The following is a 24,285-nucleotide window of genomic DNA, read 5'->3' as shown; positions in this document are numbered from 1 at the left end:
GAAAACAGCGTGGGGGTTTTCACCTCTGAGAAGCCACGGCGGGTGTACTCGGCCTAGAGAGGAGGGTACAGGCGTGCGAGGTCAGGGCGGCCGGGGCAGCATCTGTGACTCTCTGGCCCCCTGGTCACGCGATCTCAACCCTCTCTGCGTCCCCCACCGCAGGCCCCTGATACAGGCCGTCAGCACTTTACCACGTCTACGTCCAAGCTTCTACCCGTCCTTTCAACGCCTGGCTCCTGCTCGGCCCTTGGCCCCTCCTGGGTCCTCCCCCCTTACCCTGATGAAAGCCACCAGTGCGTTATACACTCTTGTCCCGCGAGGCAGGAAGAAGCAGCTCCCAGGGCTCAGTTCATGGAAGAAGAAGAGCTCCTGCTCCTGGGGTGGGGATGGCCATGGTTACCTCCAGGGGGAGGGGACTCTGGAGCCCAGAAGAAACAACTACCAGCACTACGCAAGCCTCCTGGACCCTGGCTGGGGCTCAGGCCCCCTCCCCTCTCCTCAATCCTTACCCCCCAGCCCTCACTCCCCAGCCTCTGCACCTTCCCAATGCGCCGGTGGTCCCGTAACTCTGCTTCCTCCCTCTGTTCTTCCCAGGCCCTCAGCTCCTCTGCCGTGGGGAAGGAAATCCCCGCCACTCTCTGCAGCGGCTCTGGGCTGCCTGAAGACCTCCATAAGGCTGACGAATTCTGCCGCGGGACAGAGGCAAAGTGAAGGAGGGGAGCAGGGAAGCGCCCCACCATCCACACAGGAGACCCTGTCAGCAGAACAGCTGTGTCACTGACCCCGGCCCAACTCACCCCCTCGCTCCTTCCGGTCACGAGTAGGATGGCCACCGAACCCTGCAGAGCCCTGCCGCTACAGCTCGGAGGTGCCTGACTCTTGACTCTCATGTCCCCCTCAAGCCTAAACGCATCCTGCACTTCTCCCTCCCAGTACCACTGCCCCACGGGCAGCCTCTACTTAGTTCTGTCCCCCTCTCATCAGTGGGTGCTCAGGGCAGTAACCCAAAGGTCAGTCTATGCCCCTCCTACCAGTCTCCACACCAGAGCTGCTCCTGCCCCCGCCCTTCCCCTCAACAGCAGCACCACCGAGACGGCCTGCGGTTACAGCGCTGTTGTCATGTCCTCGCCCCGCTCCCGCGCCCGCGAGGCCTATCTCTCCACTGCGGATTCACTGGTCAGACGGGAGTTAGCAGCATTAATTTTTTTATATTTAAAATGTATCACGCCACACTCTCTGGTGGGAACAGGTGACGGGGCTGACCTAAGGCCGCACACGTCACTGGCAGCAGAGCCAGGACTGGGCGCGGACGGCGTGGCTTTCAGGCCAGGGCTTTTTAGTCTACGTAACTGCCCCCCGCTCCTCCCTGCGCCCGCTCCCACCTAATAACCCATCTTGCCTGGGAACAGTATTTTCACAAAAGACATGCCCGTGACTTAGGATATTCTCCCCAAGCCTGTCGCGGGGCGTTCTACACCTCCTCTCGCCACAGTCGCCTTCGCTGTGGGGTCCTGTCCAGCCTGTTCACACCCTACTTCATGTCCCTTAGCACTGATGTCTGACTCTGGAATTTGAATTGGCCTCTGGGCCCTGGCAGGGTGTCCAGTATCTGCCACCACACTGGGAGTTTCTAGAAGGCAAGGACTAAGCATCTTTCTCCTTCTGGATCTCCCCATTAGCAATCAGCATAAAAAAGGGGCCGAGAGAGAAGACCATCTCCCATTCCCATTCCCTCCCGGGAAACCAGGCTGACTCGACCCCTGCCCGCTCCACTGACTGTTAATAGCTTCAGTCCTCCGATCTGTCCAGTATGGCGAAGGTGGGGGCCCCGGCAAAGATCAACCGACATGCCACACCTACGAGAGAGAAGGGGCCGATCATGGTTTCCAAAGTAACGAGCTACCTTTCTCCCTCTCCTCCTCTCCCGCAGACGAGAAGTGGTGAGGGACTGTTCTAGAGAGAGCAGTGGGGGATAAAAATCAATTCCTGTTCCCATGCTTTTTCTTTGGAGCAACACAAACCACCCTCTTCCTCCCTCCTCAGCCCCAGCCCCCACGCAGCCCACCATGCCCTGGCTCCCTGGTCCTGACAGGGCTCACCCATATACTGTGGCTGCCGGACCTGTCACCTTCTCCTCGATCACGCGGAGCTTGAAGGGGTTATCCTGGAACAAGGGAGGAGTGAAGAGAAGTCTTTATTTCCACCAAGATATGCTGGGAGAGAGCCATCTCTTCCCTCCAGCCTTTGGATCTTCCTCAGAAACCTGTGCGTCTCCACCCCACCTTGAAGAGTTGACAAAGCTGCTCCCGGGAAACCTCTAGCCTCCGGAAGGGTTGAGCAGCAGCTGCAAATTCCTGGCAGAGGCGCTCCAAGACAGGCAGCTCCGAGCCCCGGACTGTCCTGGAAGATGGCAGCTGTGGGTTTTATTGTCTGAGAAGCATCAACTGGGTGACACACTTACTGGCTAAGGGGTAAAGTCCTGCTCTCTAGAAACATCTAGAATTATTGGAAAAGACAAACTAAAAGAACACGTAAGTAGGAAATCGGGTACAAAGCTGGAACAAAAGCTCTATGTGAAATTAAAAGTTTAGTGCAGATAATCTGGATGGACAAAATCAAGCAATATGGACGGATGAAGCAAAGATCGAGGAATTCATAAAGGCAAGAGAAAATAAATTCCAAGCAGAATTAGAAAGAGGAAAGGCATGGACTAGAGGATGTCACAGTTAACTCAAGGGGTCCTCCCCTAGCTTTTCCCTCCAAATTGAAGACCTCAAGCCTGAGGTCTCAGAAACCATCCCAATAATGTTAGAAGCTGTTAAAACTTTTAAGATTCATAAGTTACATTTCTAAGATTTATGCCCTATGTGTACAGCTCGGCGACGATGGATGATTCTGCATTGCATAACTGAAATTTGCTAAGAGACATCTTAATTGTTCTCATCTCCTTCTCTCCAAATGCAAGGTGACAGATATGCTGTAACTAACTCAACTGTGGGAATCCTTTCACGATATATACGTACATACTATCAGGTTGGATGCTTTAAATATATTACTATTTTATGTCAATTATACTTCAAAACAGTTGAAAATAAATCTGGTGAAATCTCTAAAAAACAAACTACCCCAGTATCACTCTCCCTCCTTGAACTACTCACCGCTGCTTTTCCAGGAAGAAGTCATGGTAGAAGCCACACTCTGTACTGGGACCTCGGCAGAGGATAGCACCTAGCTGGTGTTCAGCTGCTGCCCCCAGGACGTGGGCGCTGGAGTGCCAGAACACCTGGTTCACAAGAGCAGAGTTCTCGACTTCAAACTTTCTCCTTTAACCACTAGTTCTCTGATCCTCTCCTCAGAGAAGATGGTGTGAAACCAGACTGGCTCACCTAGAAATTACTACGAAATGGGGAATCCGACCTTGAGGGTGACTATTAAAAATTGAATAGAAAAGAAGTAGAAGGCCAGTAACCTTCCTTTTAGCGCACCGAAGAGATTATCTGCCAGCCCAACTCAGTCTTCTTGGCCCAGAGGACTGAGTAAGTGGCCAGTTTTCTTTTGCTGTAACTGTAACATATTCTAGGGCTTCAGAGTTAACTACTTTCTTAAGACAGTGGTTCCCGGGCCTCCCTGGTGGCACAGGGGGTTGGGATACAGCCTATGAAGCTGTCCGCAGCCTCTGCAATACGAGTTTGATCCCTGGCCGGCCAGGGAGTGGCCCACATAACGCAGCAGACCTCTCCTGTCTCGCCCGCTGTATTTCGTCAGTCTGCCTGTTCTGTTCCCCACTCTGTCTCTGATGAGTCCTCTCAGCCCTCCCCTCCCCCCATGCCTCTGGCCTGTGCTCCAGCTCTCGCATCAATAAATAAATAAATCTTAAAAAAAAAAAAAAAAAGACAGTGGTTCCCAAGGTCTGTTACATCTTTCAGTCTTTATTTTTTTTCTGTCCCAGGAATCTAGCATGATGCAACCACTCCTCTAGGATTTGGTCACCAGTTGTCCCATGGAGACACGGGAACTCCATTTTCCTCCATTGCATCCGAATAATTACCAAGCTAATATGCTTAAGACAAAGTGGGGAGGAGGTAGTTTGTGTGCTCAGTTGTGGAAGCCATGCTAGAATACACCCTATGGAGGACTTATAATATTGTCTCAAAGTTGAGGGCGCTGGCTTTCTCTCCCTTTCTGGTGTTCAAGATGTTGAAGTGAGGATGTAGAGGGTCCACTGGTGTGAAATTGCTAATTTCCTTGGGTTGTCCATTAGGAGCCATGATCAACTATGATGAGCACACAGGAGCAAAAAGTCTGTACATTCCCTCTGTGAAGGGGATCAAGGGACAAGCGGACAGATCTCTGCTACTGGTGTGGGCATCACAGTGATGGCCGGTGAGGAAGGCAAACCAGAACTCAGAAAGAAGGAACGTCCAGTAGTGGTCACATGAAAAGGAAAGTCATCTTGGAGAAAAGATGCAGGTTTCTTTACCCTGAAGATAGTGCAGGGGCCACAGTGAATGGTACATCCAAGAGGAAAGTTTCTGTCATCACTGCACCAGTCGAAAGGAGTGTGCAGGTCTGTGACTCAGAAATGCACTCAATGCTGCCCACACTGCATGACTGCTTGGTGTCATTTGTGAAAAAAGAACCCACTGAAATTATCTGCCCACCAAAAAGAGGTGAGGGGACTAGTCTAGCATATTATCCTTCTTTTTTTTTTTTTTTAAAGAATTATTCCTTTATTGCGAGATTTTAATTTTATTTATTTCCGCATAGAAGAACTGGGATGTAGGCCAGAAGTGCAGGGGTTAAGAGGATTCACCAGAGGCAGAGCGGGGAGCAGACCAGGTGGGTCTACTGAAATACACTGCTGAGGGGAGCAGTGGGCGAGACAGATGTCTGTGGGTCAGCTCCGGGGCTGGGGATCAAACTCAGGATGGATCAAGTCTTATGGTGGTAGCACTGAGACTTAACCCCTAGGCCACCAGGGAGTCCTTGTCCTTCTCCTTTCAAGTTAATACCTGTCCTTTTCAGATACAGGCTAAGTAAAAACTCATTGTAAGTTTCTGGTTTAGCCAGAATAAGCAAAACAAGCCATCTGTGGTAGGTCTCCCTCCCAACTACAAATGGAGAAACTACTGCAAAGGAAATGTTAGAAATGGCTGCTTAAATCTTTCATAGTTTAGTAGCTAATGTATTCCTCTAAAAGAAGAAACTTACTGCTTTCCCCTCTGCAGAAGCAAAAGTCAGAAACCTGAGGTCACAGTCTGTCTCCAGGGGCCGCTCCAGATCATAGGGTTCTCCATTCACTTGAGCCACCACTGCAGTATCTGCCAGTGTTGAACTTCAGCAATGGGGGTGGGGTTGGGAGAAAAAGAGGGTTACCAACCAGAGGGGGTGAAAGGGATCCATTTCTTAGCAAGTGTACACTTGCAAAGGGGAAATGTGTTACCAAAGCAACAGAGCCTGTTACTTTGCCTGACGGATAATGGATGTGCAGAGACTCTAACACTAATGCAAAAAGAAAAATCCTCAGGAAAGGCCCTTGATGGGGGTGGGGCTGCAGCACGCACAGCTTTCTTTCCCCACTCAGGTCCAAAGGAAGCAAAGGTGCAAGAGCAGACCGGGGACCTGAGAACAGGCCTAGTACCTGATCTGCTGGGCTATTTGGTAAGGGGTTGTGTTCCACGCCACAGCGTCCACTTGCTGGCCTCCGGGAAGTGATATCTTAATAGACCGGCGCTCCTTCTGGGCCCTGCGGGCTAACCTCTTCACCTGGGCGGCCCAGAGCTCCTCGAAGAGGCCAAGCCGCTCTGCCAACCAGTGCGGAAGGGTCGGCACAGCTGCCTGGAGGGAAACATGTCAGGAATAACGCAATTCCCACCCTTCCACTGGGGACTGGGCAGGTGGCCTTGCTCCTAACCCCTGGCTCTTGGGGGGACCGTGACAAGGGCCCGAGGGGGGCTCGCTCGTCCCAGCAAAAAGATGGCGTGAGGGAGAGGGCTGGGCAGGTGCGCCTGGGGCGTCGGCGAGGGGTCAGGCTGGGTGGAGAGCCTCCATTTGGCCTTGGGCTGCGCCCGATGCGGCTCGGAACTTTAGGGCCCCTCACGCACCGTGTGCACCCCGCAGGCTCGTAACCCTGGGAGCCGGAGCCGCCGCCACCTCGGATGCAGCCCCATGTTTCCTCAGGCCCGGCACACAGCCGCCAGTTACCGCCGCCTCTCCTCCGCCAGATCCCTCATTGGCTCCTTGCCTAACAATACCCACGCCTATTGGTTAGAACAGCTGCCACTCAAGTCTGGCACCGCCTCCAGGAACTCCAGAGAGGTACCCCCCACACAGCAAGAGCGGCGGTGCCGGAGGTTCCGCCTGACCGGAAGACCTAAGCTGTTACACCGCCGCGCTCCAGCCCCGCTGAGTTTCAGCAGAAAAGCGATCAGGGATCTTGTGGCTCTGCGGACCGGCCAGGACAGCTCTTGAGAGAGAGGGCAGGAGAAAAGCGGAGGGGAAAGGCAGTTAGCTGTTTCTTTTCTAACCAAAGAAGTCTTTCACAGCATCTCTACTAGCAGGCAGGAACCAGTTCAGAGCAGAGACTTTGGAACCAGCAGATTTAGGGTAAATCCCGGATCTGCTGGGCACTGTGTGATTTCAGATTTCTTCTCAGCTTCAGTTTCCTCAGTAAATGGGAACAACAGTTACAGCCCCATTTGATGAGGCTAATTTGATGTAAACACCTTATCATGCTGCGGAGCACACAGGGATGGGCACGTACACGGGCCACAAGCCCTTAGAATAAATGTCAGACCTTTAGGACCCCAGCAGAGAACCTGCCTTAGAGGGACCGTGGAGACCTCTTCGTCTTATAGATGAGAAGTTTAAAGTCAGAAAAGGAAGTGATCTAAGGACAAACAGTAAGTGCTGATGCTGCACTCTGAATCCAAGTCTTGTCCTCTTCGACCACCCCTTCCTTTCTGGGGTAAGAGAGGTCACTCCCAGTATATCCCCATCACGCTGGACAGAGGTGCCCGACCCTAGACTCTGCTTCTTACCAAGACCTTTGCCTCTCATTCCCGTCCTAGCTCTCAACTTCCTTTTTACCCCTTCCCTCCCCTCTCGCTGCTCTCTCTACACAGGACTATGTGTATCTGATTTATTTTACACGGTGATAAACCGAAACACGGTTAGAGCTTTAGTAAAAAAGCATGAGTGGAAATGGACTTGGGGACAGCTGTGGGGTTCCCTGTAATTCCCATTGTCCCCTCACCTGGGGGTGGGGGTGGTTAGACTTGGTTCTCAAGTTTCTGATGGTGATGGAATCAAAGACTGTGGAGGAGGAGCTGTCAGAGAAAGCTGTTTAATGTAGGTTTCCAGCGGCCAGAGCTTCTGTCTGGGGAAGCAGCAGTTGGTCTGAGTCAGAGGCTCCATTCGGCTCCATCTTCTGGTATGTTAGCCAACCCTGAAATACAAAAAGAATAGACAAGGCTGTGGAAGAGGAAGATGACTTGTGTGGTTGGAAGCAGGTTGTGAAGATTTTTAAATGGCATTCATAAAAACTGCAACAACAGGCATTGTTTCCCCACAGCTGGGCACCAAAAGGGGCAGGCATTTTATTGTAGAAATATATAGAAAGAAATGGCAGGTGCTCAATAAATATTAATAGTGTACCCATCACTATATTGACTTGAAATGCCAAAGGATACATTGGCAGACAAACACATCCCGGACTCATTCTACCTTGTCCTCTTTTGTTAGAGTGGTGGAGGGTTGCTGGACTAGCGAGCACGCGGGGTGGCACTCCCGCACTCATCCCTCAAACATCTACTCCAACGCGACTGCTGCTGTGTGCACTGCACTGAGCAGGGTGCCGAGAGGATGCCAATCCGCCGCCCCATCATCGCCTCCGTGCCTTGCGTTGCAGGAGAAGGAAGGAATGTCAAGAGTCACTCCATTTCTCCCTCTCCTGCAAGGAGGCAAGAGCGGGCTAGCTCAGGGCGGCCCCCAGTCACCACAGTTCTCCCACGACTTGATTTGTAAATAGCGTGTTCCAGCCTCAGGGAATGTTAAACCCATGAATCTGCCTGGGAAACATCTATCCCTAAAAATTGCCTCGTGTACCCCCTAGGATAATACCTACTGGGTGTCAAGAGCCTGCCTTTGCTATCTCATTTAACTCCTCCAGCAACCCTGCCCGAGTCACTGCTATTCTTATGCACCTTTAAAACATGCACCACCACCCTCGGAGCAGTCAGCCCCGCGTGCCTGCACCCAGAGCCCGCCACGCCAGCGCCATGCTGCCTCTCGGGCCAGGTTAGTCAGAAGGCATCACGTTTGCTGGTGCCGCTCCCTCTTGCTCCCCAGGGTACACTACTTGGAGCCTTCCCCCTCTTTCGTTTAGGGGGCAGCGGAGGGTCCTATAAAAGTCCAAGAGAGCAGGTATCTAACACATCTTCCCTACCAGATGGGCAGCAAGGAAGATGAAGTGTTCAGGAAACAGGCCAGGTCTCACAGCAACCCGGGCGGAGAGGGGGGCTGGGAAGGCCCCAGCCAAGTTTTGGGAAATGGGCGGTTTTATTCCACCTTTAGAAGCTTTGGGTGAGGTACTTTCTTTTCATAATTGTAAACTACCTGGGGAATGTTCTCACTGAAGGACACACACATTTTCCACTTGTCATCAGAATCACGGTTTAGCTCTTAGAAGTAAAATTTTCACTTCCCTGCACCAAAAAGGTAGAAAATATATTGGAGGTAAAAAGAAATACAAAAGTTTATGTCACGGCTAGTGGTCTGAGGTACTGTAGTTAGGAGGGTAAGATTTCTTTTCCCCCTTAGTAATGAAGATCTAAGATGGGGCCAAGCTTTTACTTTTCTGCCTTTAAGATGTCACAGAGGAGGGCCTCTCTGCTGGCGCAAGGGATTAAGTCTCAGCACTATGAAGCTACCGCAGCCACAGCAGCACGAGTTCGATCCCTGCCAGGGAGCTACCCACAGGGCGCGGCAGACCCCTCCTGTCTGCCCGCTGCTCCCCTCAGCAGTGTGTTTTAGTGGATCCCCCTGTTCTGCTCCCTGCTCTGTCTCTGGCGAATCCTCTCACTCCCCTGCCCACCGCATCTCTGGCCTGCACCCCAGCTCTTGTATGCATAAATAAATCTTTTTAAAAAAAGATGTCACGGAGGGAAAGAATGTCTATAGCCAGTTTGCTGGGGACAGCTACCAGGGGCATGCGGCACGCTTGAACCTTGCTTTGAAAAAAGCAAAGCCTTGGGTTCACCTAAAACCTCTACATAGAGCCCCGTCCCCAAGACCTGAGACCGTAAAGAGAAGCAAGGAGACAGCACGTCCACCGCTGCCCCCTACATGGCCCTGACTTGCAGGTCAAGGCAAAGGGGAAATGCAGAAGTGTCTGGAACACAGGAGCCAGCACGGGATGTGTCCACTGAGGCTCAGTGCTGAAGCAGAAAAAAGCACAAACCAAGCACCCTGAGAGCAGCCGCAGGAAGCACCTCCAGGAGACAGCGAAGCCGACTGTCCACTAACCGAGAGTCCCGACGCCCCCCCACACCTGGACAACACAAGGCCTCCGCGCTGCCTACTGCGGGGGCCGGGCCCTGGCCAGGAGGTGGGAGAGGCAAGGCCGATGCTGCCCCTTTGTTTCTTCCCACCCGCCCTGGTTGAAATACCCCAAGAAAAATGTAGGAAGCATGACATCCTCTTTTCTCCACAAATTATGTGGCAAAGGGCACAAATAATTCTTGTAAAGAGCAACCATGGGAATGAGGAACTAAAGCCGCCGGAGCATCTAACTCGCGGTGAACCCCGACAGGCCAGGGCGGGCGGGTTTAGTCAACACCTCAGAATCAGACAGACGCCGCAGCTGTTTTTGTCCTTTGGGCACCGTGGCGCTGCTGGCCCTGGCCCACACCTGTATTTCTGGCTTTTGACTCTTACCACCATGAGAACAGAGGGAAAGGAGAGAAAAGGGGAGGCCTAGGGTCACTGCAGCATCCATTTCTACACGTTCCCCTTCCCCTCTTGCTCGTCACCAGGCTCAACTTTCTCCGTCCCTGCTTTGCACTTGCTGGAACTTCGACAGAGGAAGGGAAACAGGATGTTTACTTAAGACTCCCCTATCTCACTTGAGGGTGTCCCTCTTGTAACTGCCTGGGCAGCTTCGATGAGCAATTACTCAGCAATTGTGAAGAGCAGCTGACCGGACTTGTCCATACAGTTACTCACAAACAAGTATGAGAAACGCCCCAATACCCCAAAACCCACTCATGTGGTGTGTATGCACACGTGTACGTACAAGAGGGGCAAGTGCTTCTCCTCTCCCGGACTGGCTTAGGGGAAGGTGTGCATTGTCAACGTGCCAGGGGACCCTCAGACCCCTCCCCAGAGGCCTAACAGCTGCCGCTTCCTTGCGGGTGGAGACAGGAATGGGGGGCAAGCTCTCAAGAGGGGGGCCAGGGAGCTGGAGCTCAGCAGCCCCGAGCCTGGTGGCGCACCCTACCGCTGGGGCTATTTCTGGAGTGTCTGGGACACGTGTGCAGCTCCGCGTAATCAAGGCTGCTATTTAGAGCATTCTACCCTGCCAGTGACCCAGGGCCGGAGGCGAGGCGGTGACTATCTCTTTACCCTAAAGCCAACATTCCGTTGATTAAGCCATTTGGGTCATGAAGGGACAGGCAAGGGAAGGGCGTGGCGTCCTTTGCCAGACTGCCAGCAGAAGGGGCAGATGTGGGGACAGGGCTGGCCAGGCTCCCTGTCACCATCACCCCGATTTGTATTTGCTTTAAAAATGCTTCTTTGCTCACAACTGCACAACTTTTTGAAGACATACACAGGTAATTATCCATACAGCATAACCCACCTCATTACCAGCCACTCCTGAACATCTTGATCTCACCCTACCCATCATTCTTTTCCAAATTTGAATTACAAAGGAGCAAACAGAAAACCCAAAAGCCATGAAGATCGTCGAGGCCCACACGGCCTTGCGAGCGCTGAGTGCGGAAGTCAAAGGGGACAGCAGGGCAAGATCAAGGGGAGGGGAAAAGGCAGCCACACAACAAGGAAACCGTACTTTATTAACGGGAGAACAAAACAGTACTGGGACAGAGAGTTTTGAGAGGAATGGTTGGAAGTGAGGCGAGCGCCAGGTCGCAGGCGGAGACACACGGTGCCAGTTCGGGGCCCGAGGCAGGCACGCTTGGGCTCAGGCTGCTGACCCGGCGCACCTGCCGAGGCGCCCGGCTTGCTTTCTGGCTCTGCAGCTGGCTGCACCTTCAGGCCTGGACAGTCACGGAGGGGCTCAGGGCTCTGCAGGGGACGGGCCTCCAAGCAGGCTGCTCCGCAGGTGGCATCTTGGCTCGGAGTCATCCCTCCTACTTGTGCTCACCAGAGAAGCCAGGGGCCCGTGGTCACAGCCCCAGATCTCAAAGAAAAATGTCAAACCTTCAGAACTAGTTATTTTATTAAATGATATTAATACACATTTCAGAAGGATTTCATTTTTGTTGCCTCTAACGCATGTACTTGCTTTCCACACCGAACATGTGAGAATATCAATCCAACAAATCTACTTTTACTTAACAGGCACCCTGCCCATTCAAAAAAAAGGGGGGGGGCGGACAGAAGGGAAAAAGGGGTGAAAGCAGTAGTTTACAGAGGCTTCAGAACAGTAACAGCTGAAGCTTAGTTCTGCGTGAACCAGCAGCTTCAGGGTCGACGGTGACCAGTCGGCGCCGGGAGGCCGCGCGCGCTTCCCAGAGACCGGCCGCTGTGCCGTGGTTATCACAGACGTCGTCCTCCTGGGACCACAGAAGCTAAAAAAAATCCTGTTCTCTGATCACCTTACCCTCCCTGAAATCAAACCGAACTCTATTTCTCAACTTCTGGAGGGCAGAGGGGAGCAGGGCGAGTTGGGAGCTAAGAGGACTGGAGAACAGACTCTTACAAAACACTGCAGGAGCCTCGGACACGGAGCACCGCGCTCGGGCGGCGCCGGCTCCCCGGAGGCCCTGTCGGCTCTGTCTCATTTTCCAGGGAGCACCAAGAACCTCAGCAACAACTTCGCATGTTTGCACGTGACTCATGTCCTTGCCAAGACACACTATGTTATGCTTTCTTTAAAAAATATCTTGTTTATTTTTTTTTCTTTGAACTCAGGTTGAAATACAAAAATCAGGGCATGGGCGCGGAGCTTTAAATCACAGACATGGAAAGAATAAAACCCCTTTGTTTCACGTTATGAATACCAGAATTTTCTTTTTTTTTCACTATATCACATATATACATTGTTGTCTTCATTTACTGCTGTGGACAGATTTCCTTAAAATTAACAACTGACAGTCACACACAAATCCTCACTTCCATTCCAAAGCAAAACACTGAGGATTTTGTGGCTTTACAAAAAAATACTTCACCCAAACCCCAGCACTTAAAGGTCCATCTTTCAGACTGTATACAAGTACAGTCTTTCGTGTATCAGCCACCATGCCCCAATATTCAGGAAGCCATTTTCCTGACATCCCCACATTTTCTGATAAAATCAAATGGTCAGAGAGCCTCTTCAAGTAAACACTACTTTTAGCTTAACAAGAGCAGCAGAAGAATTCACATTCTTTTATTCTAGAATGAAAAACATTCCACTTACTTTCTGTAAAAAAAAAAAAAAAATCTATTTCAATTGTGTCAAATAGAGCTCTCCCCCCCACTTTCTTATACTTTTCCCTAAACAAATATCTTAAGACTCAACATAACTATAGTCTCTTCGTTTGCTACACTATGTATTCCATCCCACACACAAGGTCATGGTGTCATGCATTTGGGGGAAGGAGCCTTGGGCAAATGGACCTAACAGGGTCAAAAAAAGAACGAACAGTTGGATTAAGACCAGAAATGCATCAGGAAGACAACTTGCAGCGCCCTCCCCATGGAACACACGGCGACCCAAATAAATAACATGGAATAAGTTACAGGAAAACTCCCAAACTATGATGCTCCCCTGGCTTAAGCTGCTCTTCACCTGCAAAGCGCCTGTGTCTGAGACCTAACCGCCTCCTGTCACCGTATCACCACGTCTCCGCCATCTTTAATATTTCACTGGAAGAATCTAAAGCCACCTCAGTCAGCTTTATACTAACTTGAGAGAAAATATGAAACGTGCTAGGATTCCCTAACAGACCCAACACATAGTTTCATTCGCCTAGCTGGAGGCTACCAGAGTGGACGGTGGGAGACGCTGAATAATAAAGGCGGGAAAGCCACGTTTGCTTCTGTGTCTCGAGACGTGGCGCTATGAACACTCAGGGCGGTGACTGTCTTTTCCTCAGGGCTAGCTGCAAGATGGATTAGAAGGGAGTCTCCCAGGCCAGGGAGGAGGAAAGCACTTCTTTCTCATTGGGAGTGGGCGTGAGAGAAGGCCTGGGGTCACTTGGATGCATCGGGTCCTCCTGCAAGATACCCGCTCGGCACACACACATCTAAAGCCACAGAACAGAAAAGGTGCTACTGAAGCTCCTGCAAACACCAGAACCAGCTGAATACAGGACAAGGACGGGAAAACGAGAAAGAGGCACATTTCCCTTTCCCTCGCGGTTAGCCTTTGCGGAAGCTCATCATCTAACAGCACAACGGGAGGAACCGCAGATGAAGACGTCTACTCTCACATTAAAACCACAGGGAGCGCATTTCAGGTGCACTTTTGTATCATTTGTCAACTGTAGTGACTTTCTGGTCAAAGTAGAAGTGAAAACGGAGGGAGAAAAAGAAAGCGAAGGGAAAAGCTGGAAGAGCTTGTGCGAGACCCGAGAAACCACCTCAGCCAGGCCCGCGCCCGCCTGACCACGGAGGACGGGCAGGCCGCAGCGCACCGTTCACGGCTCCTCACGGCAGCTGTTCCTTAGTTAAACCTGGAATTTATATCCCCTCAGAGCTACCACCTAACAGCACTTTCAAAGAGGCTGATTTAAAAAAGAAATGGAGAAAGGTAAGGAAGTCCAGGCCCACACGCCCTGCGGATCAGACAGCACAACTGCGCTGGCCAGGCCGAGGCCCCCTCCCTGCCCTCGCCACATGGTGGGTGGGCAGGGCACAGAGGGGAGCCCAGCCGGCCGCAGCGGTCACTCAGCGGGAGAGAGCAGGGGATGGGAATCCTTCCATTGACTACTTAAGCCAAACCCCAAATAACACCCCAACATGGCACGGCATTATCTGCACTGATGGAAGTTTTATTTCAAATGTAATAATCCTCTTCATAGACGGGGTAAACGAGACCTGTTTCCCTCCCTGCCCCGCGAACCCCAGCCAGAGGCAGAGGCTCTGGTTACGTTTCTTTGCTGTCCCCTCTCCCCCCCTTTTAAAAAATACAAACAACTCGGATAAGTGCGGTGGGCAGAGGGAGGACGGGTCGACCAGTGACATGTGAGCACGGGTGGCGTTCTAATTTGGAAGGGAGGCCCTCGGGCATAATAAAAAAAAGTCAAAGGAGGGGAAACAAAACCGCCAATAATCCAAACTCCTACTTCCAAAGCTCTCTAGACTGTTCCAATGCCTTTCCCTTGGCTTCCGTCAGTACCTGGGAGGGAAGAATGGGCGTTTTGGTGCAAAAAATGGAGGGCCCCTGGCAAAAGGCGGCCGGGGTCTCTTTAGACTGTGGAACGGATCTCTGCTGAGGAAAGGCTCCCTAGGCCGGAAGTCTGGCCGGGGACTCCGCAAAATCATACCGCTCCGGCTGATGGTGTCTCTGTGTGAGGGACCCAAGGGGGGGCCACCGCCGCTGTTGCTGACTCCCCCACCTGCTGCTCCGTGGGCCGGGCCTAGGTGCTCCAGAGAATGGGAGGGCAGGCTCAGGCTCTCGCGCACACGGCTAAGGCCAGGGCCATTGAGGTCCCGCTGGGTGGGGCCCACGTGGTCCCTGGGTCCTGGGAGCACCCCAAAATGCTCTGCCAGGGTCCCTTGAAGGAGGGAGCTATGGTCCTTGGGAAACATCGCCACGGCCCCCGCCACTCCGTGCTCGGCCAGCGATGGGGCCGGGAAGGGGACCACCCCAGAGTGGTCAACGGGGGGCTGCGGGGGGGGCGGAGTAGAAAAGGGGACACCACTGCCACCGCTGCTGCTATGTTCCCCGGGGGGAGGAGGAGGGGGCGGGGTGGGGAAAGGAACTCCACTGTGCTCTCCGGGAGGAGGGGGCGGGGCCGCGTGGGACAGGGCCGCCTCCTTCGTGAATGGGTTCGAGAGATCCACGGAAGGCAGATGCGTGGGCGCCTCTCGAGAGAAGATACCACCGTGATCCTTGGGGGGGGCGGGCGGGGCTGACGCCGGCCCCACTGGCTCTCTCTGGAAGGGTGTCCCGTGTTCCAAGGGGGCTGGGGGGAGATGATGCTCAAATGTTGAGTTGAAACTGTTGGAACGAAAGCTGCCGACACTTTCCTGAAATTGGGGTGCCCGGTCCTTGTATGATGTTGTTTTAAAGCTAGTGAGGCCTCCGCTGCCCGCACCCCCAAGGGGCGCCAGCTCAGAGGCACTGGAGGGGCCGTTGTCAAAAGAGCCGCCTGAGGAGCTCAGGTCAAACCAGCCCACCCGCGAGGCCTCGCGCCCATGGCCTCGGCTTCCCTTCCCGGGCATGCGGACGGACTCAACGGTCTGAATGGGCTCCCCCGACATCCTCCGATTGGATGCGTTATGGTAGCCCAAGGTCTCTATGGGGGCCCCCTTCTCCTCGGTGCTGTCGGGCAAGTCCAGGCAGGAGGAGGAGACGCGGGTCTCAATGCGGAAGTGCTCTTCTGGCTGCTGCTGCTCGGGGGCGGGCAGGCTGGGCTGGGTGAGGCCGGAGAGGCCCACACCTTCGCTCGGGGCGCCCTTGCCGGGGGCCTGGCCAAAATGCTTATCATCCGAGGGCTTGCGGGAGGCGTTTTTAAGCATATTCTTAAACTCAATCGTCGACGTGGTGGAAATGGTGGAGGCCAGGGCTTTCTCCATGCCTGAGGTGGGTGGGTGGCCCGCGGGAGCGGCAAGGGTGTTCTGCGGAGAGAAAAGGGAACGGTGTGGGACGGGGTGAGGAGAGTCTGGGTACTGCTTCTGTGGCAAAGTGAGGTGCCCAGTGGTAGGTTGAGGCAAGCTATTGTGGTTGGAGTCAGGGGTGAAAAATGAATCATTCTTACTCGGCGATGGAGACCGGTCGGACCCAGGCTCATTCCCTCTGATGCTGAAGGCACCAAAGAGCCCAGGGGAGGATGAGAGACGGTCGCAGCTGTCACCGGAGTCCAGCAGGGCCCTCACGGATGGAGGGAAGGTGGACTTCACCCCAAATTCTTGGGCCCTGTGGCTATAGCTGGACAGGATTGGCTGGTACTCGGTGGCATCAGAGAGCTTACTTGCCTTCAAGATGGACTTGGCTGGTTTCTTCTCCAGGTTCATCATGGCAGAGGGGGGAGGCCCTGAATACTCGAAATCTCGGTAATCCTCATCTTCCTGGAAAGAGGTATCTGGATAGAACTTCTCCTGCGAAGAGTCCATCAGGGAAGATGGCCTCTCCATGCCCTCCGAGGGCTGCTTATAGGGAGACTCACTGCCGAGGCTGAAGGGTCGGTAGGCAGACACAGAGTTGGCGAGCTCCCGGGGGTAGCCCTCCTCTCTCCCGGGGGGCGGCGATCTCGTGCTGCTGGGGGTTGAGGAGCCGGGGCTGATGATCTTAGAGAGCAAGGACACGGTGTCGACACTGCTGGACGTGGGCTTGTCCATCATCTCATCCTGCGTGGGCGTCCCGCTCCGCTCGTCCCGCACTGGGGTTCCACCGATGTTGTCCACGGAGGTGCTCGTCGGGCCACGTGGGAATTCTGAGGAGTGGCTCTCCGTGGGGGCACTGGACCCCAAGCTGCTCAGGATTGGGATGTTTAAGTTTAAGCCACTGAAGCCAGGATTACCTTTTAAGAAGTTGTGGATCTTCATTTCCAGGCTTGGGGAGGTGGACTCGGACTCCAGCTTTGGCTTGGAGATGTCTGAAGGTTGGCACATGGCAACTTCAGGAGGGGGGGCGGCAGAGCTAGTATTGTGGGTGCTGGCAAATGCCAGGGAGTTGGAGGGCAGCTTGAAAGTAGTGCTTGGGAGCCCTGGACTTGGCCCAATGGAGGCCTTGCTGGCTGAAGTCGAAGAGACTTCAGAAGTTGTTGAATTAGGAGAATAGCTGAAGCTCTTGGGCATGAAGGTTTGGGTGGTGGAGGGCAGATTTCTCCCCTTCACACTGGAGATGGTGGTGCTGGCGGGGGACGCGGAAGTGCTCTGGGGCGCAGCTTCACTGGCTGGAGCTGGGTTCCCTGTGACACTCTGAAGTAAAGAGGACAGGCCTATAGAAAGAAAGATCAGAGGACTCAGTGAGAACAACACCCGACCTTTCAATAAAAACAGTGTAGGCTAATTCGACAGTTTCATTCCTTCCAATGAGAACCAGAAAGAGATTAAATTATAAGGCCAGAGGGAATCTAGACCGAACAAACAAGGGCTAAATGTCACAGGAACACTGGGCCTCCTTATCAACATGAGGAAGGCCATCGCGACACGGCCCTGGTGCAGCCGTGAAACAAGCCCAACGTGTACGATGAAAGGCAACAGGAAGGGGGAGATTTTCGTGTCAGAATCACTCATGGTTTAAACAAGACTGAGCAGGAAGAGAAAGGAGGCAAAATTATTCTTAAAATAACACTGCAAGCCCGTGTTTCCCAATGCTTGATCGCGGGACTGTTTCTCTACGGGCGGGCAAGTGTCCTGCCCTGCCCTTCCTTTTCAGCCTCTGTAATTGTCCCTCCAGAGCTACTGTGTGCACTGCTATTCTCAAGAGAAAGACAGCACATACCAACTGCAGAGATCTGTCTGAACAGGGAATGTTTTATTCATCTCTGGCTAGTTTACCTGTTGGTGTTACCTTTGGGAGTGGAAGCCTCAAGCGATCATTTTTGGTTGGAAGTGTAGCAATAACAAATACACAAACGGACAACACAAAGACTCACAAAGTCAGACCACCTGGGACACTGACCCTTTCATAAAAAACACACTTCATAAATTGAAATCCTAACAGCTTTCCACTATATATAACATTGTGCCCGACTGATCTACTCAGAAAACAGAATCTTCTGTATGTAAATGAAAGGTGACAAATTATTGTGACAAATTATAAACACATAAAAAAATTTTCATAAAAAAACAAATTTTAAGGATTATTGACTACCCAGGTCGACACAGATGAGACTGGACCCTACTCACTGACAGACAAAACCTTCCCAGAAGCACTGAGAGAGAACTCTCTGGGGCAAGGCTGAAGTTCACCCACGCAAACAGCTCCTGTAGAAAATTTTTCAGAAAAACACTGACAAAGAGATAACAGAGGTCCCATAAATTCAATCACATTTTGGAAAAATTATTCAGCTTCAATTCAAATGAAAACTCAAATGTACATGTCACCTGCATTTATAGCCCTTTTTTTTTTTTTTTAAATAGAGGCATGTTTTATCTATCTGTTTGTTTGTTTGTTTTGTTCATACATGCACTGGGCACAGTCAGAAGTGCGGGATGGTGAGAGAATTCACCACAGCCAGAGCGGGGAGCAGAACAGGCAGAAGGACCGAAGTACACTGCTGAGGGGAGCAGCGGGCGGCAGGAAGAGGTCTGCGCGCCATGCGGGACCCTCCTCCGGTGGCCGGGGAGCAGCCAGGGATCGAACCGGCGCCGCAGAGGCCGCGAGCAGCTTCGCAACCCGGCACTCAACCGCTGCGCCACCGGGGAGGCCCCATTTATAGCTTTTAGTCGTACATGTCCTTCATGTAGTATGTGAAAGCAAGGAATTCATGATACTTCATTAATGTTTCTTCAAAATCTCAATTTTAATCTAGAATCGCTAAGAGGTTTAAGGTATAAAGAATTTCAAGGCCCTTCCATTCTTACAATATTTTTAACACCATCTACTTCTAAATAATGGTGTGTGGTTTTACTGTTGACAATTCAATGACATCCAAGTAATTGATATGGTATTTATTCCAGTTATTATTCTCCCATAAATGAACATGTCTTATGTCTAAAGAAGCGCCCTGGCTGTACACTGATCCTCCTAATAGTCTGGATTAATTCTTAGAAGTCACTGTTCCTACCAAAACCAGAAGTTCTCAAGCACTAAAATGTGATGTATAATAATATCACCTGATTTTAAAAAGATATTTCAGCATATCTCCCAGATATATTGTGGCAGAAATTATTCAAAGACCACTTTGTCAAGAAAGATGCAATCCAGATTTCTGGTGTAGTCTTTCACCAGTAAACATCACTTTTCTTAATCTTTTTTTTTTTTTTTAAGATTTATTTATTTATGCATACAAGAGCTGGGGTACAGGCCAGAGATGTGGGGGTGAGAGGATCCATCAGAGACAGAGTGGGGAGCAGAACAGGCAGACTGACTCAGATACACTGCAAAGGGGAGCAGCAGGCAAGACAGGAGAGGTCTGCCTTGCCATGTGGGTTGCTCCCTGGCTGGCTGGGGATCGAATTCATGCTGCAGAGGCTGTGGATTGCTTCATAGTGCGGGGCTTAACCCCTTATGCCACCAGGGAGGCCCACTTTTCTTAATCTTAATAAGCCATAATCTGTGATCTTTTGCCCACTGAGTTGGTTCTTTTGTGCTGACAATCCATCAATAAGGGATGTGGGTGACATAATCAGAGCAAAGGTCTACTACATTCTCTTTAATCTTTGAGGAAACACATCTATTTAAGGTGCTAGACATAGTTCTTTTAAAAGTCAAGAAGACTTCAAAAGAGAAGTGTCTATAAGGAAATGAATGGTGAAAAACTACTCTGCTATTTCACGAAGGTTGTTTTCCGGAGTTTTCATTCCTCATTGTCAGAACATACCTAGTTCTGTTCAAATTCTCCCTGATGAGTAAGTTTTTGTGATACCGTTGCCAACAATTTGCTGAAATGAAAAACTTCTTTAAGGGTTAGGTATTATATATACATAAGAAAGTAAAATACAAGTGAGTTCAAGATTTTTACTATACCTGGCCTTCCTGGTGGTGCAAGGGATTAAGTCTCAGCACTATCAAGCTAACACCAGCCACTGTAGCACAAATTCAATCCCTGGCCAGGGAGCTGAGCCACATGGAGCGGCAGACCTCTCCTGTCTCCCGGCTGCTCCCCTCAGCAGCTCATTTCAGTCAACCCGCCTGTTCTGCTCCCCACTCTGTCTCTGGTGAATCCACTCACCCCCTGCACCTCTGACCTACACCCCAGCTCTTGTATGCATAAATAAATAAAATGAATCTTTAAAAAAAGATTTTTACTATACTTTCTCCAGTGAGAGAAAAGGGACCATGCTGATCTCAAACTCACCGTCACTGAAATCAGCAGCATAAGTTGTGCTGTAGTAGTATTATTATTATTAATTTTTTACTGCTAGTGCTAATGGACAGGGCTGTGGGTTACTATTTAATAGTAATGAAATCCTCCAATCTTAGCACAAAGCTCCCTGTAACAGCGCCTGACTTGACGGCTCAGAGGACAGCTCAGGAAACAGTAAGGTTAATGCTGTGAACTGTTCTCTAGTCACAGAACGGAGGGTTTTTCAGCCTTGGCACTACTGGCATTCTGGGCTGGATAATTACTTCTTGTGGATACAAACATGTCCAGACGTTGCCAAATGGCCCCTGGAGGGTCCTGGTTGAGACTCACTGCGTTGGAGAAACTGTTCTGTAATTCACTTCATGATTACATTGAGGGCGCTTGAGAGGAGCTGGGTTTGTGTCTGGGGGCCTGACAACACACAGCAGGTGAGCCTTATGGAAAAAAATGTTAGAAGCAGACAGAGCTGGCAAAACAGGTAATTAGCAGAGCTGAAAACAGAGATTACAGAGAGTGAAAACAAAGAAAGTGTACTAGATAATGTATTATATACATATACCTATAAATAGTAGCATCTAGAAAATATCAGGACAAAAATAATAATCATGTCTCATTAGACTTTCAAGAGTAAAACTGGCCTTTCTTACTGTCTTTCGCTTTGGTTCACAGTAAAACAGATGAACCTCGACACACACTGACCTGTACTAAGAGCGGGCACCACAACCCTGGGTGTCATGGTGTAGGTGAGAGAACTCTGGGCTCCAGTCAGGAAATCTGGCTGAGTCCCAGCTCATCACGGAATACAGATGTGTGACCTGAAGTCGGTCACATCATCTCACTGGGCCTTAATTTTCTCACCTGAAAAGGAGGGGATTAGACTAGATGATATTTAAAGTTTTCGTTCAGCTTTGACATCTTATAATTCCACAAACGCCAGCTTGCAGATGATAGAGACTAAGAGATTTACTGTATCTCATACTTCACAGCTTTGGAGTCCTCAGCCTGTTCCCAGACCCAGCCCTCAGAGACACACTCTCAACTCAGTGCCCTTGGGCGCCTGTGGTTTACCTTGCAGCGCGGGGGCCGACTGCGTCTGGGTCTTGGAGAGGGCAGACAGGATGCTCTCTGGGGTGATCTCCACTTTCGAGAGGATGTTTGCCAGAGGATTGTGGGACGTGGTCGCAGAAGGTGCGGGTGTTTTCAGGCCAGTGGTGAGGTTGCTGGGACTGGTGGGCGTTCCCGGAGACGGTCTCGATGCAGGACTGACCCCTGGTGGCAGAAAGATTAACTCAAGAAAACGCATGTCCCCCACACTCACGCTCCCTCAGTGCAAAAAAAAAAAAAAAAAAAAAAAATCTTAGTATTGGGTGAAGATTTGTTCTTGTCTGTTTTGGATATCCCCAAAATAAACAAGTATTAAGGGTTTTTTTTTTGCTAAGTATTCATTAATTTTGAGAGCCAAGGGGAACAGCCCAGGGACCTCTCTCCACCCGCTCCAAGGGGCACCGCACCCCAGCCCCCCAGGGCTCATGATCACAGGTGGCTGTGATGGAGCTGTGCAGACACATGACTTGGCTACCACGTCACTAAGTCTGTGATTAAGTAAGAAAGATGTTTTTGAAAAAGCCTTTAAATACAACTTCCTTTATATTTTTACATTTTACAACACTAGGTTGAATTTTAACATAGGGAAAAAAGTATTGAAGATAAAATAATTTTTTAAAAAACAGGAACAAAAGAAAATGAATAAGCAAAGCAGGTTAAAATAACTGGAAGTGTTGCGAGGCTGGGGAGCCACAGGGACTTGCATACACTTGGCACATAAAACATTACATGTTTGGATCATTTTAGTTACAACATGAAAAGACTTAAGCAATATGCTGATTTTTTGGAGAGTCTTTATCTTTGAGAAATACATATTTAGGCATTTATGGAGAAATGAAGTAACTGGGATTTTCTTCAGAATATTCAGGATTGGTTTGGGCACAAACACCACTGGCCACGTGTTCGAAGACAAGGGGTTCATGTGGGGGCTGCACATCTGTGTACTGTCATTAGAATATTTGTTTATTTTTTCAAAAAGCTTTATTTATTTATGCATACAGCTGGGGTAAAGACCAGGGGTGTGGGGGGTGAGAGGATTCACCACAGACTGGAGAGCAGAACAGGCGGATCCATTGAAACACACTGCTGAGGGGAGCAGTGGGCAAGACAGGAGAGGTCTGCTGCGCCATGTGGGTTGCTCCCTGGCTGGCTGGGAATTGAACTCATGCTGCGGTGGCTGGAGTTTGCTTCATAAGTTGCTTCTTAACCCCTGAGCCAGCAGGGAGGCCCTGCATTTCATTTTTTAAGTTCATTTTCAGATGAAGTGCTTTTTGTCCCCTTTCACATTAATTTCTAGACAGTACTCGCTGCCCCCACCCCAGGTGTTGTCCCCGCAACTCTGCCACCGCCTTGGCCCCTGACCATTGCCACTGCCCTTGTGCTCTTTCCTCCGAATTTCACCCCCGTTCACAGTTTTAAGTTAAAAAAATTACTCTTGGGCCCCCCTGATGGCGCAGGGGATTAAGCACTGCACTATGAAGCAATCCGCAGCACAAGTTCGATCCCCGGCAGGGCAGGGAAAAACCCACATGGCGAGGCAGACCTCTCCTGTCTCCCCTTCTGCTCCCCTCAGCAGTGTATGTTAGTCAATCTGCCTGTTCTATTCCCCGCTCTGTCTCTGATAGATCCTCTCACCCCTCCCACATCTCTTTTTATGCTCTTGTATGCATAAAAATAAATCAATCTTGGGCCTCCCCTGGTGGCGCAGCGGTTGAGCGCTGGGCTGCAAGGCTGCCCGCAGCCTCCGCAGCACTAGTTCAATCCCTGGCCACTGGCGAGGGTCCCACCAAAAAAAAAAAATCTTAAAAAAAAAAAAAAAGTTAAAAATTACTCTTATTTTTAGAAAATCAACAAAAACCTGGACTGACTGTTCAATTAGGAAAATGGAAATCACCTTTTTTAATGCTCTCATTGGGTTTACTTACCAGTATTTTTCATGACTGATGTTAGGCTGCTGAGAATGGAGCTGATCTTCGCCAGATCCACATTTGCCAGGTTTGGCAGCGCCAGGGCCGGAGAGGGGGTCAGAAGGGAAGGGGTCGCAGGCTTCGGAAGGGGTGGGGTTGCCGTCATGGTCACGGGCACCGGGGCCGGGGCGCAGGGGGAGGCCTTTGGGACACTTTCTGTTGGCTTTGTGGGTGCAGACGTGGATACAGCTGACTTCTCCACAGGTTTCTCCTTCCTGTCCTCCACTGTGGAAACAGAAAGAGACGACACTGCAGCCTACTATTCTACTTTCCAGACGGCTTCTAGTATGAAACAGCATGTCCTCACATCCCTTGACAGAAGGTAAAAAGCACTACACTTTAAAGAAAAGCAACCACACGTCATGCTCTTTATACTTTATGATCCGTCCTGCCTTCAAAACCTGTTTAAAATGAATTTTCCAGGGCCTCCCCGGTGGCGCAGCGGTTGAGCGCTGGTTTGCGAAGCTGCCCGCGGCCTCTGCGGCGCCGGTTCGATCCCCGGCTGCTCCCCGGCCACCGGAGGAGGGTCCCACATGGTGCGCAGACCTCTCCTGCCGCCCGCTGCTCCCCTCAGCAGTGTCCTTCGGTCCTTCTGCCTGCTCTGCTCCCCGCTCTGGCTCTGGTGAATTCTCTCACCCTCCCGCGCTTCTGACTGTACCCAGTGCATGTATAAACAAAACAAACAAACCAGCAAACAAATAAATAAAGCATGCCTCTATAAAAATAAAAAAATAAAAAAAAAATGGAAAAAAAATGAATTTTCCATATTAATCTTTCATCTTACTTTTTAATTATTTTCCTTATATCTTAGTATATATGCATGAAATTTGTACATTTCTAGAGCC

General features: G+C 50.9%; 2 protein-coding genes across 12 annotated transcripts in view; both read right to left on the bottom strand.

Annotated features, from left to right (window-relative positions):
• The window catches only part of TARS2 (threonyl-tRNA synthetase 2, mitochondrial), a gene marked incomplete at both ends in the record, with an annotated part of 7,003 nt that extends 833 nt beyond the window's left edge, over nucleotides 1-6,170 (bottom strand). The window contains 10 exons of the mRNA XM_084242488.1: nucleotides 7-53; nucleotides 277-375; nucleotides 540-686; nucleotides 1,778-1,856; nucleotides 2,100-2,164; nucleotides 2,283-2,400; nucleotides 3,159-3,283; nucleotides 5,212-5,335; nucleotides 5,642-5,838; nucleotides 6,105-6,170. Coding sequence (XP_084098614.1) covers nucleotides 7-53; nucleotides 277-375; nucleotides 540-686; nucleotides 1,778-1,856; nucleotides 2,100-2,164; nucleotides 2,283-2,400; nucleotides 3,159-3,283; nucleotides 5,212-5,335; nucleotides 5,642-5,838; nucleotides 6,105-6,170 — 1,067 coding nt within the window. The remainder of the gene's footprint in view (nucleotides 1-6; nucleotides 54-276; nucleotides 376-539; nucleotides 687-1,777; nucleotides 1,857-2,099; nucleotides 2,165-2,282; nucleotides 2,401-3,158; nucleotides 3,284-5,211; nucleotides 5,336-5,641; nucleotides 5,839-6,104) is intronic.
• An 8,389-nt stretch (nucleotides 6,171-14,559) lies between these two features.
• The window catches only part of RPRD2 (regulation of nuclear pre-mRNA domain containing 2), a gene marked incomplete at both ends in the record, with an annotated part of 61,653 nt that continues 51,927 nt past the window's right edge, over nucleotides 14,560-24,285 (bottom strand). For 2 of the 11 annotated variants that reach the window (XM_084243531.1, XM_084243532.1), the window contains 4 exons: nucleotides 15,923-16,011; nucleotides 16,152-17,333; nucleotides 21,438-21,638; nucleotides 23,399-23,665. In XM_084243531.1, coding sequence (XP_084099657.1) covers nucleotides 15,923-16,011; nucleotides 16,152-17,333; nucleotides 21,438-21,638; nucleotides 23,399-23,665 — 1,739 coding nt within the window. Of the gene's footprint in view, nucleotides 17,334-21,437; nucleotides 21,639-23,390; nucleotides 23,666-24,285 lie in introns of those variants that run through there. The other 9 variants (XM_084243534.1, XM_084243535.1, XM_084243525.1 and 6 more) reach the window with 6 other exon arrangements.

This window comes from Talpa europaea, assembly GCF_964194135.1.
Source record: "Talpa europaea genome assembly, chromosome: 9".
In the NCBI taxonomy this organism is placed as follows: domain Eukaryota; kingdom Metazoa; phylum Chordata; class Mammalia; order Eulipotyphla; family Talpidae; genus Talpa; species Talpa europaea.
The sequence above is the reverse complement of the archived record's forward strand: the minus strand, read 5'-3'. Positions and strand labels throughout refer to the sequence as shown.